Source organism: Camelus bactrianus, chromosome 8 (assembly GCF_048773025.1).
Source record: "Camelus bactrianus isolate YW-2024 breed Bactrian camel chromosome 8, ASM4877302v1, whole genome shotgun sequence".
Lineage (NCBI taxonomy): Eukaryota > Metazoa > Chordata > Mammalia > Artiodactyla > Camelidae > Camelus > Camelus bactrianus.
Window position 1 is genome coordinate 52,510,860 of NC_133546.1, and position 18,584 is coordinate 52,529,443.

An 18,584-nucleotide genomic window follows, 5' to 3' on the forward strand; every position below is an offset into this window, starting at 1 on the left:
AATTGCTTGTTTAGGTCTTATGCCCATTTTTGGATTGGGTAGTTTGTTTTTTTCTTATTAAGTCAAAAGGATTCTTTCTTTATGAACATAAATCCTACTCCCAGATGCCATCATTCACCTAGGGTATGTTTTGATAATTCTGGAAAAGAAATTAACATGAATCCAGTCACTCTTTAGTGAATCCCTTTCCACAGAGCTTTAAATAAGGTTGACCTTTGTTTAAAAATTACAAACTCATTTGAAAATGAATCTGCTACCTTATATTATTAAAACTGCCAACTATTTCAATTGTGTTTTAATTTTATAGAGCTACTCTTGTGCCTCTATTGAATTTTGCAGGACTAATCAGCAGAATTTGTTGGGGAACGTAAACAGTATCTTCAGTCTTAAATAAGAAGTTAATTAAATTGTTCAGTTTTTATGTCCAAATACCTTTTCTGTAGTGCACTTAATGTAGCTTTAATCCATCTGTTTGTGTGTTCTATACACGTAGACGTGCTGCAAGTACTCATTAAGGCAGAATTGTCCTCTTAAGTAGAGGCAGGCAAATTCTTTCCATGAAGGGCTGGATAGTAAATATTTTTGGCTTTGTCCACATATGGTCTCTGCCATAACTGCTGAGCCCTGCTGCTGTAGTGTGAAAACAGCTATTGACAGTACATAAATGAACAGGTGTGCCTTTGTTCCAATAAAACTTTATTTACAAAAACAGACAGTGGGCTGACTTTGGCCTGTGGGCAGTATTTTGTCCACTCCTGCTCTAAATTGTCGAGTCTATGGTCTCTCCAAAATCAGGTCATTTTATGTCTGTAAGTGAAGAGTTAACTTCTTTTTTTGCTTTAGCATCAATAGTAGTACTTTGATTCTGAATAGTAACAGCATAGAGAAAGAATATACTAAAGATGTTCTCAGAGGAAATTGGTTAACTGGATTTAGATTGCAAGCTGATCTATATAGATTTGTGCTCTAAGCCTGGGCACTCCCACAGTCTCTGCCTTATCAGAAGCTCTGCTGGAGAAAGTCAGGAAACTGTGAACTTGCACTTGCTCACCTCAGTGCTCCCTGTCAACCCCTTTATTTATCTCTATTTGAGTCCTTGTTACATTCCTCACAACATCTCTTCCAAGGTCATTCTTGCCCCCTTATAGCATGGTCTCAGCATTTGATCTCGCATCTCTTATTTAGCAAAGATGTGTGATATCGTTCACAGTAATCTCTTATGTTCTATGTTAGTTCCTTTTTTAAGGTGGGGATGAAAAATGATAATTCTTTCCACTATTAAATGAATTTTTAATTCTCCATTTAATGTGCAGACTGTGTAAGTTATTGTAAAATATTTACCTGAGTAAGTTAAGTTGGCCATGGATTCCTCTTTACAACTTGAAATTCCTCCAGAATGCATCTACTCTGACACCAGTGTTTTCTAAATATATAATTATGAGAATATTAATTCAAAAGTGAGTTAAGTCTGTCCTAAAGTTATGATCTTTAAAATAGTAAGCAATAGACACATCTCCTCTAAAGAACAGTCCAGTTTATTGTGGTGCTCTTGACAATAAGTATTTTCTGCCTTAGTGTTGTTTTTAATTAGAAGAACTTATTCAACAGGGAGTTCATCTCAAACTATATCAAGAGAATCTTATTGTCCCAGCATGGAAGTCAGTTAAAGCTAGGTGATCATGTTAGATGGCTGTCCAAGCCACCCAGGGGTTGGATGGAAATCTTAGAGAAAGGAGGAATTTGGGCCCGAGCAGATATACCATATAGTATATAGTGAGATGACATTGGCTGTGCCTCATGGTCAGAATGAGCCAAGCCTCCCCCTGGTTCTGAAATATCCCCAGGACCATTGCACTTTAAATAGAAGTCCTGGTTCTGGATGGGGGCAATCTGTAAGACCCTTAGACAGGGAAGAATAGAAGAGTGAGGTCAAGGAAATGGAAGGTTAAAGAAGTAAAGGAAAGCATCTTTTTAAATAGAACCAGAAATTATGGGACATGGATAGGCTAAAACAGCAAGAACAAGTAGTTGTGGGGAAAAAAAAAGATTAGAAATCTAGGAAACAGACATATGAAAAGATCTTCAACCTCACTAGGAATCATATTAGTGCAAATGATACCATTCCATACTCATCAGATAGACAGACATTAAAAAGGATGAAAATACCTGTTGGCAAAGAAGTGGGACCCAACTCTTATACTGCTGGTGGGAGCATCAGTTGATACAAACACTCAGGAGAGCTATTTAGCAAAATTCAGTAAAATTGAGGCATACTCTGGTATGTGCTTTAGAGAAATATTCTTCTATAAATGCACATGGAAGCACATATAAGAATGTTTATTATAACATTCTTTGTTATGGTAGAACTTGTAAACTAAATATTCATCAAATGGGATTGTATATTGCAGTAAACTTGTATAATGGAACAATACACAACAGTGAAAAAGTCGGTGAACTAAGCTGTATCAGTGTGGACACATCTCTCACCTTGTTTAGGAAAATGCAGAGGTAGATGCACATTATAATAGCATTTATATAAAAACAATATGGGCTATTTATGGTCCAGAATATGTAGAAAAATTATATAATTTTCGAGCACGTTTTAAACCCTGAGTCATGATAGAGATCACCTCTGAGAAGGGATGTGAATGGATGGAGGGATACACATATAGAACACAATGAGCCAAGAAGGCGAAATGTTGATTTGATAAATCTGAGTTGTGGCCACATGAGTGTTCATTATCTTGGACTCTATACTTGTCTGCATATTTGAGATTCTTCATTGTAAGTAATTTAAAAATAAATTACCCAAACAAGTTCCATGAATCATGAATGAATGCATGAGTATGTGTATTTTTTTAATTTTAAAATGTATTATCTACAAGAATATACAAAAATTTTCTAAAATCTTCTGGATTTTGCTCTGCGAAAATCTTATAAAACAACCTTGTTATAAGATATGGTACTTTAATTTAAAAAAGAAAAAAAACCTAATGTCATTTTTCCTATCAGTAAGTTAAAATAGCTAAGTATTATGGAGAATCTGAAAATCAACTTATCTTCATATACCTCTTCTGATATCAGCATTCTGAGATCTACATGGCATTATCTAGTAAATGTTATTAAGTTGTGTTGAAACTTAAGCATAAAATCAATATGAACTTTTTTGCTTAAATTTTTAAAAATGCACAACAGTGAAGCAATTAGTCTTAAGTCTGGTATCACTCTAGCATCTATTATAACTATTATTTTATTTTTGCCTTCACTAAGTTTATTTTAGTTGAAATACTTGGTTACTTTATTTTCTCAATGAGAATCTTATCTGGGGTTTGAATAAATGTTTTGTATTGTCACTGACACATTCTTCATCTTCTCCCCAACTGCTTTTTTTCAATTTCTGAACACTTGGAATAGATTAAACAAAGGTTGTATAATATCATCTTAATTGTGATAGATAAGATTTAGCTAAAATGTTGAGAAAGAAATTTTGCCACGTAAGTCTAAGTAGTATTTTTTTTTTTCATTTATAAAAGAAAAACTAGAAATTTGAATGTCTTTACAGTTTTTCATGGCAGGCATGTCGTCAAGTGACATTATGACTGTTTGGGGATAGTTTAGGAACCATGATCAGGCAGTGGTCTAGGACACCTCTGGACTTCTTTAGTGGTGAAACCGTTTTCATTGCACAGGATATGGGGGCTTAAATGGCAGGAACATGACTAGAAAGCACACATTATATACGTTTCAGTCAGCATGTTACCCATGACAGGTGCTCAATGGTTGTTGGTATCCTTGTCAGAAAAGAGAATCCTTTGACATTAAAGTCACCAGCTCAATCCTGATTTGGGGTGACTATTGGCAGTTCCATCAGGCTGCAGCTGATCAGTGAATGTCAGAGCCGCCGCTGTTCTATGAGTGTCACCGCCCTCTGTGGGTTTTTTTTTTTTTTTTTTTTTGAGAGAGAGGGATTGTTTAACCTGTTTTGTTGTTCAGTATTAACCAGACTCCCAAACTGCTTACCTTTGGGAAATGAACCAGGGGGTCATAGGGAATGTCGGTATCTTTGGGGCCTGTGAAATCATGTACAAAGCGATGACTTAACGTGGAGATGAGTAATGATTACCTTGACTCCAAGCCAGTCAATGGCGGGAGCACCTGGGGACTCATTAAATGGCATTTGTGGTGTCTGTAACCTAGGTTTTGAGCTCTATTTCAGGAAAAGCAGTGACAGCCTTTAATGTCTAATTGACCCCTTCTCTTTGTTTCACTTCCTTTCACTTTCCTTATTTGCCTCTGATATGGTTCCTGATGGCAGCAAACAGCCCTGCTCAGCATTTTGAACTTCTGTTCAGAGCTTCAGCACCTCAGCTTGGGTAGTTGTGTAATGGTAAGTATTTGAAAATTCTTTATGCTCAGTTATCTTCCCATGGGTGAATTTTATCCTGATCGACCCCACCCACAGCTTTGCAGATTTATGGTTAATTACTGTGTACCCCACTTTCAAACATTTTTCTTCAATCGGAGAGTTTGTCTTTGAAACACTGACATTATTTATCTGTGAGAACAAGGAAAGAAGTTACTGTGCGTTGGAAAGAGTTTGGTTCTGCCTCAAGCCAGGTGTTATCTCAGACCAGCTATTTACCTCTCTGGGCTGCTTTACAAAATAACATACCAATTATACCCAAGGGCCAGGAGTTTGGCAAGTTTTGCACAAAGCTAATTTTAGTTTTTGAGTTCTGAGATGATTTTCTGGACATGCTGATAGGTTCATTTTGTTTTTGTGTTTGTTTTACTATCATTACTGGGTAAGGTAAAAAGATGGACACCCTATATTGGAACTCAAGATTTTTTGAAATGTTACTGGTTCATGAAATCCCAAAGCCTAGGGACTATTTAAATAATCTTTAAAGTCCTTTCAGATTTAAAATTATAATTTCTTATGTTACTGAAAGAGCTCATGGGATAAATGAAATGGTTTTCAATTAAATTATGTGGTTTATAAATACTGAGATTAAAAGGACAATAGAGCTCGTGGTGTTTGTGTGTGCACTCCCAGAAAATGCATCTCCCACCCAGTATAACTGACCGTGGAGCAGTCCTTTCCTCTTCACTGCTTTACCCTGCACCCACCCCTCCACCCAAAGCAGATTCAGAAGATCCTAGACCATTTCAGTTTAGCCTCCACTTGTTAGGAAAATCTGAATAAGCAGGATGGTTGCAAGATCAGAGAAGTTCGTTGGGCCTTATTAAACCCCATGTGTGGGCTCAGGCCCATCCTGGTCTCTGGAAGCCATCCTGGGAGCCCACTAGCTCAGCATTAGGTTTTCTTTACTTCTAGTCAACTTTTTTCTTAGTAAGCTATTTCATGGGCTTCTGTTGGGTCCTTCTAGTGGCTCTTCTAGATGGGTTCAGTAATATTCAATGGCACTTTCTGTGACAACACACCAGCCAGTTTCTTCCACTTGGATCTTTGCTTATTGCTAGATCGCCTTTAGATTGATAAGGACCCTGTTTTAACTTTGGCTCAAGGTACCTTATTCTGCCTGTCAATTACCTCCCCATAAACTAGAGCAGCATTCTCTAGAAAAGAAGGCCTCTGATCACAGACACTTTACATTTGGAATTATGATGTATATTTACAGTCAGCATTTTCCAGAGTTGGCCCACGGAACATTAGTGCTAAAAGATACTCAATTTAAAAACATCTGTATTGTAGGGGGGAAGGAGGAGGAGTAGGAATTCTAGGTCAAAATTAGGAAACGGTACTATTATGTCCTTCTCCTGGAGTTTTCAGTGGCATGTCCTACAATAAAGAAGCAGGTTGCCTTTGCTTAAATCAATGTTTTCCAACTTCACCCGACGACTGAACCCATTTTTCTGTATTACATCTATTATTATGTGATATATTATGGGAAATGCTACTTTAGATAAATAGGCTATTTTTAAATTAAAATATGTAGTTACCAATATTGTTACCATTGATATTTGTTTGCCAGGAAATGAAGTTTCAGGGACTTGACATTTGAAATTCAGAAATACTACTAATATTGCTGATACCGCTGCTAACATGATGGTTGAAACATTTCATACTTGTCATAGAAATGCTGTTCTTTCTTCCCAGCAGGTCTGGGTCCAGCAGGACAGTAACACAGATGGCTCTTGGTTGATATTTTAATACCATGTTTATTTCATTTTCCTTCCTGTCAGTTGACCAAAAGGCAGGATGATCAAAGTATCATTTGATATTTTATTCTTGACTATCAAAATAAGAGCAATCAGCATTGTGAATTTTGGAGAAATTTTAAATTGCTTCTTTCTAAAGATGCTAATTGGCTGCACTAATGATCAAAGCTACACTTTTGTGTTGTTCAGGTCCACTCACTTAAGTAGATAATTATATTTCCCCACGTCAACTTTTCCTGATTCTGCCATATACAGTTACTAAGGACCTTCAGAAATTGTCACCACTGTATGTAATGTATCAGCTATTTGGTTCTGCTCAAAATATAATCCACTTCTCCGATTCCACACTCCACCTTAATCCAAGCCATCTCTCCTCTGACCTAGTGCAGGCCTCTTCACTGGGCTTCCTACTCTTACACACCCAAGACCATCCTCCAGACAGAAGCCAGAGGGATTTTTATTTTTGTTTTAGTGTAAATCATATTTGCTTCAAACCCTCCATTGATTTCCTTAGCATTTAAAATAAAAATTCAAAGTCCTTCATAGCCTAACGGCCTGGCCCCTGCAGAGCTGTCTGGCTCCCCAGCCTGTCCTCTCCCCCACTCCCCTTGGGCCACGCCCATTCTCATTTCTGTTCCTTGGAGGTACCAGTTTCCGTCCCAGGGATCCCAGCGGCCCCTACTCCCTTCCTTGACCCCTCACCTTCTGATCATTCTCACATCTCGGTTTTGGTTTTATTATTTTCACTTAACACTTTCTGAATTTACTTTGCTCATTTAGTCATCTGTATGTCTTTCCCAAAAATGTGAACACAGTCTTTTTTTTTCCTTTTTAATTCATTGTTGTTCCTAGTATCTGGAGTGCCAGTGCTGGCACAAGGTAGATGAAAATATGAATGAACAAATGAGCGAAAGGAAGTAATCATTGCAAATGTTTGCTGTTTTGTTTCCCTTTGACTTCTGGTGGTAATTCTGATACCTGATCTTAACAAAATCAAATGAAGCTCTTAAAAGAATCTGTTTAAAGAAACATTATTAAAGCAGGCAAAGCCCATGAACTAAAGTGTTTAATCCTTGATTAGTAGAAGCTTATCTGGTGAACATGAGGTAAATCATTGGACACCTCCAGTAACTGACAACAGTGAATTTATCACAATCTAAATTATTTTTGTGTTGTATATTCAGTCCCCAAATGCCTCGTTTAACCCAAAACTAGTATCCTTATTAGTACTATCAGTTTATTCCCTTACTATTTTAGAGCCTGGCAAAGAGCACCCCTTTATCCAGAAGCTCTTATTGGAGTAACAACAGTATGGTCAAAATGCAAGGTATACAAGAACAATACATCATCCTCAAATTCTTTATGAGAGACAGAATTTCAGACTGCTTTGGGATTTAATTCATTAACATCCTCTGTCTGGAATTCTGTTAAATGGATTTTTAAGTAAGTGATGTCTCTTGCTGTTTTATGAAACAGTGGCAGATCTGTGAGATGAGTGGGCAGATCTGTATTAATCACAACATGAGTATGTTTACATGGGAGCAAACAACAGGAGATGATTAGGCATGTTTTAACGTGCTCAAAAGAGTTTGCATTTCTGAGCATCATATGGAAAAGATTGAAATGATTTGATTTCCAGATTGAAGACTACGATGTGATAGCGAGCATGATAGGAGCCAAGTGTAAAAAACTCCGTACCCTGGACCTGTGGCGATGTAAGAATATTACTGAGAATGGGATAGCAGAGCTGGCTTCTGGGTGTCCGCTTCTGGAGGAACTTGACCTCGGCTGGTGCCCTACTCTGCAGAGCAGCACCGGGTGCTTCGCCAGACTGGCACGCCAGCTTCCAAACTTGCAGAAACTCTTTCTAACAGCTAACAGGTCTGTGTGTGACACAGACATTGAGGAGCTGGCGGGTAATTGTACCAGATTACGCCAACTGGACATATTAGGTAAGGATACAATATATAAACTTCTTTTAAGGCTTGACATAAAAGGTAATCTCACACTTTTTGCACAGAAAAAAAAATTCTTAGATACAATAAAAAAAATTTTTGTCCTGATAATTATAACTGTACTTAAAAAAGTGAGGGCAATAACATAATTTTATAGTTGTACCTCTCAGAAAGCTCTAAGTAACCATTCATTCTTGATCTAGTATGAAGAGTGAGAATTTATATGAGCTATTTTCTCCATTTTTATTAAGGACAGATGAGAAATTAATCCATTTGTATAATGAATTCAAGATGCACACACACATATAGATGGCTTCTTGATGTTGAGCTCTTGCTTAAGGAATATTGTGACATCTCCATCCCTGGTAATTCTGGTTTTTAGGAATAGTTCTACCCTAAGGCAGAGCTATTGGAAAGCCTTTCCAGTTCCGGGGTTCCTTGTGTTCTTATTGCAATTTACAGCAAGGAACCCTGTGAAATTTTGTTATTTCTTACGTTGGCCACAGGTAAAATTGCCCCCACAGTTGTGAACCCCAATAGCATTTGCACTGTGTTGCTGGTAACGTGTTAATACTAACAGATTAGTCCTTAAAGTGCTAGTTATATTGTTTCCTGTTTATTCAACATTCAGCAAAAGGAAAACCTGAAGATTTTCAACACCTGTGTTTGTCATTTCAGTTAAAATCTCTCGACAGTCCAGGTTTATGAGACATTTGTAGATGTTGCCCATATAGTTGCATGTTACTTATTCAAGTTACTTTTAGGCAGAAATTCTTTCTTAAAAACAGGAAGGGAAAATTTAGGAGTATGAGATTAATGGATACCAACTACCACGTATAAAACAGAAAAGCCACAAGGATATACCGTATAGCACGGGGAATCATATCCCGTATCTTATAATAACCTATAATGGAATACAATCTGCAAAAATTACTGAATCACTATGCTTTACACTTGGAACGAACACAGTATTATGAATCAACTATATTTCAATAAACATAAATGAAAAATCAATACAAACAGTTGACTCAAAAAAAGAAAAAAAACTTAGGGCAAAATTCTTGCCTGTTACATGGCACACTTCGGGCTAGATACCTCATCTCTGCTATATTCTCCTTTCCATCTTCACAGCTGGGGAAGGTGGGTATCATTTGCTTTTCGTAGATGAGGGAGGGCGCTGGAGCCAGCAGTTACTGTGTGGCAGAGCAAGGGTTCAAACAAGGGATTTGGCCCCACCGTCAGTACTTTTTTCAAAACACCACACCCACTTACTTTGCTTGTTCCTTTTCAAAACTTCCTATCCAGCCTCCCCTTTGAATTAGCCTAGATGTTTTGTGAGGGAAATATTTTGAAAAGTTTAAGAGAAAGTCCTGGATTCACAGGGAGACTCAGGTAAGGCAGCCAAGGATCTTTTCAAATGAATCACACGTTGCATCAGGCTTCACTTCAGAGGATGGTGCTACTGTTGCTGAAAACCTGTTTTACAAGCCCCTAAAACATACACTGGAGATGGAGAGCCAGCATCTAAAATGCTACCGAACCGCAAAGGAGTCGGTATTCCCAACACTGAGCCCAAAACAGCAGCACAGTTGTGATGAATGGTGGGGTCGGTTGTCAAGTGGCCTGAGTTTGGCCTTTAAATGTGTGAATTACTTGACAGAGACATAAAGGAAAAACAGGTAAGAAGTATAATGACTTCTTTTTTGAAAACATTTGTGACTTTCAGGAGTGTAGGAGCAAGGATGTTTTATTATCTCTTATGCCAAATCTAGGTATGGGTGGAGACAGTCATCAGGTAAATAAATTGGAATATCTTATTTCAAATATTAAGAGCACAGTAAAAAAATAATATCAATAATAGTCAATAATTAATAATAGTGTTAACAGCAACATGTAGTTTGTATCTTGTATGCTTTATACCGTTCTGAGCATGTATTAAGTGATTTGATCATCACACCAACCTTATGAGGTGGATATTATTATTAGCCACAGAGGAGGAAACCGGCTGAAACAGGTTACGTGATTTGCCCAGGGCTCATGGCCAGAAGGGCATCTGGACTTGAACCAGAGTCTCTGCTTCTAACCACTATGCTATGTTTTCTTTATTTTTACTGTTGTATTTTGGTTCCCGTCATCCTTTACTGTTAGAATCCTTTTTTTTTTTTTAAAGATTCTTAATTAAACCAAACCAATAGTCATTATTTTATTTGTCATTTTGTGATTAGCATATGTGAATGTTAAGTGGCATATCTTCTTCACACTAAAAATACTTACTGATCAGTACAGAGCTGAGTGAGATACAGTCCCTACCTTCAGAGGGTTGATGACCTAGCAAGAAGGGGTAAAACGGCCATGTACATAACTGTAATGCAAGCCAGAAGCAAGTCCACTTTGAAGGGCTCCAAGAAAAGGGAGTATATAGGATCAGAGAAGTAAGGAAAAGCTTGATTTAAAAGGTTAGTAGGTATTTGAAAGGTATCCCTGAAAAGTGAACAGGAAACAGGGGGAGGAGGGCATCTTATGCAGAATTAATAGCATGAAACAAAAGCGTGGGCGTTACAGGTATAGAGTGTCTTCAGAGAACAGGCCGTCTAATTTGATTCAGAATGTTGGTATAATGGAGGGTATCGTGGAGAGTTTTGAACACCAGGATGAGGAATCTGCACAAAATTAAACAAGGAAGAGCTTTTCCTGGGTTTTAATTAGGGATATGAGTGAGATATCTAGAGCTGTGTTTTAGGAATACTTATCTGGAAACAAGTATTAGGTGAACTGGAGAAGGAAGAGCTCAAACTCAGAGCGATTAGCTGCAGTAATCCATCTAAGGAGGGTCTAAGCCAGGGTGAAATTAACCACCATCCCTTCGTCCTTTCATCCATTACACACATAGTGAGCATACACCCTGTTTGGCATTGTTTTAAACAGGGAATAACATAGATGTGGCTGTGCCCTGAAGGAGCAAGCAGACTGAAAACAAAACTCTGTCCTAAGCTGATAACAAAACAACACAGAGTGCCCTGGAGGCAGAGGACAGGGGAGCCCTAGACTAGTTAAATGTTCAGCCTCTGACTTCCTCCCCTGGCATTCTCTTGGGCTTTAGGAACTCCTACTTTATCAGGAAACTCAGATTCTGTTGACCAAGACTGACAAATAGAAAGCAGTCACACCCTGGGTGAGAAACACCAGGGAGCTGAGAGGCTTACGTGAGGGTCTCTGATCTTACATAACAGAGATCCACTCAAGATAAGTGAAGCATAAGGAAAAGACAATCATGATGAATGAAGATGAAGGTGTCTCTCTCAGATCCTGTGGGTAGACGCTAGTTATGGTCAGACCTCAGGTGGGACTGGAAAACCATCAAATGGCAAGGAAGCTTTTCTTTTATTCCTTGTATTTCTTATGCTATGTGCTCAGGCACCTGTCCTCGCCCTGCCCTCTGCCCGCATAACACAGACTTTCACGTCTGCTTCTCCCTTTGCTTCTGCTTGTTCTTTTCTTGTCACGCTGGCCATCTCTGCATCTCTGGGCACCCATGGCCAAGTATAGCAGCCCTGACCCCATTTCCCAGGTCTTCAGTTCAAGGGGTCAGTGTGCATTGGAGGCTTTACTGAATTCCACTTCTAAATTCCCGGGAGAATCTGCATGGATCTGTCGTGGGGCCAGTCACAGCCAGGGCAGCAGTACACTTACAGCTTCTGGAGCCCATGGCAGGAGGGGAGAAAGGATTTCTCAGAGGAAATGGCATAGACTAGCGTTTCAGGAACTTTAATCCCCATCCCAGTAGATATGTATATACAATACAATTATAATTTTTTTTCCCTATAAAAGCTGTAGTTAAAACAAGGTATGTTTTACAGCAGGTGACATCCTAGAGCCTAGTGATACTTGGTATTTATTGAGTGCCTGCCACATATCAGGTGCTTTACAAAATTTATGTAATTTACATTCCATCAAAATATCCCATAATCACTTCAGATTTAATGTGGGCTACATAGTACTCACCATCCATCATTTGTCTTCCAGTAATGCCATTTTGTACCTACTGCTTACTGTAAAACTTATCAGAGTGTGTTGTGCTTATTTGCTTTCTGGTCAGTGAGTTCCTTGAGACACATGTCTTACTCATCTTTGCATCTCCAGTGCCTGAAACAGAAGTTTCTACAGAGTAGTTGCTCAGTAATTATACTGCATAGAATTAGAGGTTGAACCATTATTAAGTATTGCTGTCTGATTTGACTCATGGGTTTTGGAAAATGAGATGGGCAGTTTTGAACTGGGATGAACAGAAATAGGGAAGTCTGGAGGAACGCACTGGAAAGGGTGGGAAGTAGGAATGAAGACAAAATGGGTAGAGTATTGACAAAATTCAGGTCCTAGATGCCAAATTGGCTGGGAAAATTTATTTTGTATTTTTTTTTACAGGATTATTTCAATACAAAGTCTTTTGTTTTGAGAAATGTTTTTAATTTTTAGGGTATTTATTTTAAGTGTATTTTAAATAACTAACAATAAAGGGACTTTTTATTGGGGAATGTATCTAATTTTTTTTTTTTTTTTAAACAGGAACAAGAATGGTAAGTCCAGCGTCCCTAAGAAAACTCCTGGAATCATGTAAAGATCTTTCCTTACTTGATGTGTCCTTCTGTTCACAGATTGATAATAGAGCTGTGCTAGAACTCAATGTGAGCTTTCCGAAAGTGTTCATAAAAAAGAGCTTTACTCAGTGACTTAATATATGTTCTATAATAAAATTCATGTGTTTTTGTAGGGTTTTGTTCTGGGGTTGGTTTTGTTTCATTTTTATAATGGCAACAATGTCTTAATATCCCATTTAGACATTTGTGGATTTTAAAGAAAAATATGGAATTGTCCATTAAATCATTAAATCAATGATGTAAAGAAATGTTTTCACAAAATGTAAGCACTTTTCTTCAAGAATATGTGAATGGTTCATTTATTTTTATCTTATGTTAATCAGTGATATTATGCTTTAGTGAATAATTATACATTTAATGAAAGAATAATATGGAAACATTTTAACTTATTTTGAAAGGAACACTTTGAACAATAAAGTATCATGATATTTATGCAAAAAATAAAATTAATTTTTCACACCTCCATGTAAGGATGCCTTATTAATAATAAACCTATGACCTGGCCAGTATTCTGTTTGGTATGTACAAAATTGCCAGAGTTGGTCGGAGAAAGAATCTAATTTTTTTCAGCTGTTAAGATTATTTTGTAAGCTGATGTATTAGCTCTTCAACTTAAACATTTTTTAGTTTTTCCACTTTCATTCTGATATATTTCTCTATTTTACTACTGGATAACAACAGTATAAAACTATGAGCGTGATCAAGAACAAGAGGTAAACTACTAAATGAAATAGCTTTCCAGCTGTTAAGCAGATGCCTTAAAAGTTTGCCAGAGGGGAAGGTTTAAGACTTCTGAGTTGTATGTGGATTTTGTTTATTTATTTCTGTGCCCCAGCACTTTAAATATTTAGAAACTAGCTATAGTGGAGAAAACAAAGCAGACAAACATTGTCTTGTTAAACAGTAAATTGATGTAGTTCTCCTGCTAAGAAAGTAGACAGAAAATATTTTGTGGAATGAAAAGGCAGGGCTGTTTTGAATAGCAACTAACATTAAATGTATAGTGTAACAAAATTTGTTTTCCCACACAGGGTAAACTGTTAACTTCCAATCCTGCACATCCTACGGTGATCCTGTAGAACTCTGCTGTCCAGTACGGCAGCCACTAGCCCTATGTGGCTCTTTTATTTAATTTTAGTGAAATTTAATTAAAAATTCTGTCCCTTAGTTGTGCTGGCCACATTTTAAAGTGTTCAGTAGTTCTCTGAGGCTAGTGGTTATCATACTGGATAGCACTACTCTAGAATTTCTTGTGTTATAAGATGTAGTTATTTAAGAAAAACCATAATTAGTTTCAAAATTAGCACAGTGAATATATATCTCTAGGAAATTCTTGGGGATACTCTCATATCTGAAAGCATTTTCCCCACAAAGTTCTTAAGCTAGTGAATTTATATGTATGGAAAATAGTAGGCATTCAGTAAATAATTATTGAATGAATTAGAATATACCATTGAATTAAACCATAGAATATGTCAAATTTTTAAATTGTAAGTGTTATAAATTACTAGTAATAACTGCGTTTATCCTTTTATAGAATATGAAGAATGTAATAAGTGGCATTTAAAATATTAATGCAATGTCCTGCATATAAGAAACCACTATATGAGAGCTGCTGTCCTGTTGGCATGCCCCACAGCAGCTTCTATTGAATGGCAGAAGCAAGGGGCAGTTGGAAAGGGCTTGGTTTGTTTGTCCTCCCTTATTATCCTCATGCACTTGGATTTTTTTTTTCACTGAGGAATATATGTAAACATCTTAAGTGCTTTATTCAGTTTACCTTTTAGGTGGGTGACATTTATAATCTGACTACCAACCGGGTAAAGTAGTACTTTTATCTTAAGCTGACAGCTGCCATTGAATTAATTCTTACTTTGTGCCAGGCAGTCTCTCCTGAGTTTTGCCTTTACTAACTCACTTAATCCTCATAACAACCCTGTAATATAGATACCATTATTTACTCCCATTCACAGATGAGGAAACTGAGGCAAAGAAAGATTGAAAACCTAACTCATGATCACATAGCTGCTCGTGGCAGAGCCAGTGTACACACCCACACCATGAGGCTTTGGAGACAGTGCATTCAGTCTATGCTTAAAAGTGTCCAAGTGGCATCTGGTTCTAGAGCAGAGGGCAGCAAACATTTTCTGTAAAGGGCCAGATAGTAAATACTTTAGAGTTTGTGGGCTAAGGGTAAAAAGTGAGATTATTTTGTAAGGTTAAGAGTGAAAATTGAGATTATTTTGTAAGTACTTACATAACTAAAGAGAAAATGAATTTCCACAAAATTTTTATTGACAGAATTTGAAAGATAAGAATAATTGAGAGCAGTTTGTTTTGTAATACAGTTCAAATGAGAATGTAATACGTTTTGGGGAGGATAACATCTCACTTAACTGAGATTCAAAGTTAGTATTTCCTGTCATCAAAATTGATTGTAAGTATACATCTGTTAATGTTGATCTATAGTAAGATTTTATGTATTTTGTCTTTCAAAATGTCTTTCTATACAGATAGGTATTGCCAAATACTTAGATTAATCCACGTTCCATGACTTTCATGGAGCACATTTATCACTTGGATGGCATTGATAGACTTCTATTAGGGTCTTCCTTCTCTTGATATTTTCCTCTTAAGATACTATAACATTGCAGATTACTCCCATACAGTGGAAGGTTAGGTGGAAGTTCCTCAACTGCACAATTGAATGGATATCTCCTTTACACTTGCATCGAGATCCAAAAAACGCTGCTGGACCTGTTGTTTGAGCTCAGAAAATATATCTACTTTAAATTCGTGTGAGAATGGAGCTTTTGCTGCTTGTCTTAACCTTTAGATCTCTCAGAAAGTATATAAAGCACCTTGACGTTACTTTATGATTCACTGTTAGTTGCCATCAGAATTATTTTACTGTGGTATGTTTCACATGTAAGCACTGTTTTGCAGGCTTCGCCTCCAGGGCTTCTGATTCACTAGAATTTGCATTTGTAATGATAGTCAGGTGATGCTGCTGCTGGAGTGAGGGCCACCCTTTGAGAAGTATTGCTTTACAGCTCTCCTTGAATCTGGAGCTTTCCCCTGAATCCCAGTGAATGAATTCCACATACAGCAGGAATAACTATTTTCAATTTTCTGCATTGTTTCAATTTTGGGTTGAATTTCATTACAAAACCTTATCAAGCCTGCAACAAAAGTTAAATTCCAGAGCCATTCAGTATTCTGTAATAGTGACTGAGGGCATTTCTTCTCATTCAGAAAAATCTCACTATCAGCTTTGATCTCAAAAACTCACAATAAAACTACCACTGCTTAGCCAACAAACTGTTGTGTGAGAGGGCAAATCAGAATATTCAGCTTCTATATCTGACAAAAAGGAACAGAACTGATGATGTTAGATGAAGTTCGCCCTTGACACTGCTAGTTCAATAACACAAGACTGAATCATATATATTCCACAAAGTACCTGCTGATGAATAATGCAGTAAATAACCATAGGTTTTAAACACTTCATTTTCACAAGCTTTGTAAATTTGACTTTCTTTTTGCTCCACACATAGTTTTACCACCACCTGCTGTAATACCTCTTAGCAGATTCTACTTCAGGTTTCACTGAATTCATGTTTTCTTAACTTCTTAGAAAATAACCTTGTCTGTTCCATGCAGACTACTCATAGAAACCAACTCTTCAATCACTTCAACCTTGGCATTGACTCATCAAATAAATAACAATAACTAGGCAGTAACATCTGTTGACTCATCAAGAGCCAAGGAAAACCACTCAGAATCATTTGCCTTGGTTTTTTTATTGACTAATGATGTTGCTCCCAATATTCTCAATTCTTTGAGCAACTGTTCTTGCCAAAAAGCTAATATAATAGTCTTAAGCAAGTTTACTTTGGACACATTTCTTCAGCTGATGAGTCAAAAACAATTTAATTAACTCAACATTGGTAAAAGGCTTTCGTTGCTTGACTAACGAATGAGCCACTCAGAAACTTACTTTGGCTGCAGCTTTATTTTCATTTTTTTATTTCTGTAAAGAAATTCTGCTGTGATGAGATACTTTGTTTTAAATTTTCTCATTTTTCTGGCCACTTCATTTGTATGATTTGAGAATACAATGATGAATGCTTAGTCTGGTAATTCCAACATATGTAATATTCCTTCCGAGCAGTGATGGTGTCATTGCATGTTGAACACAATGCTTCACCATCTAATTCAATAACAAAATAATCCATACACCTCTGTGCCTTAAACACATCACACTTGAAGTCCACTTTTCTCTTGTTTTGTTCCAACATTATGGGTAGGTACTGGTAATAATTTTAAAAGATTTTTAAAAATAAATTCAAAAATTTTAAAAAATATTTTAAATATTTTAAAATATTGAGTATGACAACATGTGTGGCATTCAAAGTGCTGGTAGTAATAACTGTACCACTGCAATTTGTAATGCGCCAAGCAGCAGTGCAAAATGCGGAGAGCATCACGTAGGTCTTTGTTGCTACTACTCAACTCTTCCACTCAAGTGTGGAAGCCACCATAGGCATGTAAGTGAATGTGTGTGGCCACATTCCAATAAAACTCTATTTCTGGACACTGAAATTTAAATTTCATATAATTTTCATGTGCCACCAAATATTCTTCTTTTGGTTTATTTATTATTGGCTGTTAGAAAATGTAAAAACCATTTTTAAGTTGCAGTTTGGATTTGGTTTGTGGACCGAATTTGTGACTCCTGTTCTAGGATATTCTCAAATCAGTTCGTTAACCCAGGTTTGCTCATTCCTAATTTTGTAAGCCACATTCAAACTTGTTCTGAGCTTTAGTCTTTCTCATTTTACCATTTAGATGTTAAAATTAAGAGCAGTATTTTATTGACTTAGAGAAAGCAAAACTTTTTACCATAACAAGAAGTTTAGATTTTTTTCTTTTTATTGACAATTAAGAATTGTATATATTTAAGGTACACAATTTGATGATTTGATGTACATACACATTGTGAGAAAAATCACTACATCCAACCTAATTAACATATCTGTCTCTTTGGAGAGTTAACATTTTTTTTTTTTTTGATGGTGGCACTTAAGATCTACCCTCTTAGCAAATTTCAAGTATACAGGAGAGTATTGTTAATTACAGTCACATCGTTGTACGTTAGCTCTCCAGAACTTACTCATCATGCATAACTGAAACTTCGTACTTTCTGACAAACATCTCCCCATTCCCTGGTAACCACCATTATACTCTCTCCTTTATGAATTGACTATTTTAGATTCCACCTAGAAGTGAAATCATGCAGTATTTGTGTTTCTGTGTGGTTTATTTCACTTAACACAATGTCCTCCAGGTTCACCCATGTTGCAAATGGCAGGATTTCCTTCTTTTTAAGGCGGCTAAATAATATTCCATTTTACACACACACATGCACGCACACACACATTTTCTTTATCCATTCATCTCTTGCATAGGTTCTTTCCATATCTTGGCTATTGGGAATTTTGAATAATGCTGAAATGAATGTGGGAGTGCAGATATCTCTATGAGATCCTGATTTCATTTCCTTTGGATGTATAAACCAGAAATGGGATTGCTGGATCATATGCTATTTCTGTTTTTAACTTTTTGAGGAAACTCCATGCTGTTTTTCATAAAGACCATACCAATTTATATTCTTAACAACAGCATACAAGGGTTCCCTTAATAAGGGAGAATATGTAGACTATCCATTAAAATTTGTAACCAAATGATCCATTGTTACTAGCATTATCAACTGACTTAAATTTTTTAA

At 36.8% G+C, this 18,584-nt stretch overlaps 1 protein-coding gene across 3 annotated transcripts in view; it reads left to right on the plus strand.

Annotated features, from left to right (window-relative positions):
• The window catches only part of FBXL4 (F-box and leucine rich repeat protein 4), a 63,218-nt gene extending 49,960 nt beyond the window's left edge, over positions 1-13,258 (plus strand). For all 3 annotated transcript variants that reach the window (XM_074368598.1, XM_074368599.1, XM_074368600.1), the window contains 3 exons: positions 4,316-4,387; positions 7,823-8,135; positions 12,702-13,258. In XM_074368598.1, the coding sequence (XP_074224699.1) occupies positions 4,316-4,387; positions 7,823-8,135; positions 12,702-12,865 (549 nt within the window). In that variant the 3' untranslated portion in view covers positions 12,866-13,258. The remainder of the gene's footprint in view (positions 1-4,315; positions 4,388-7,822; positions 8,136-12,701) is intronic.
• Positions 13,259-18,584: the final 5,326 nt, after the last annotated feature.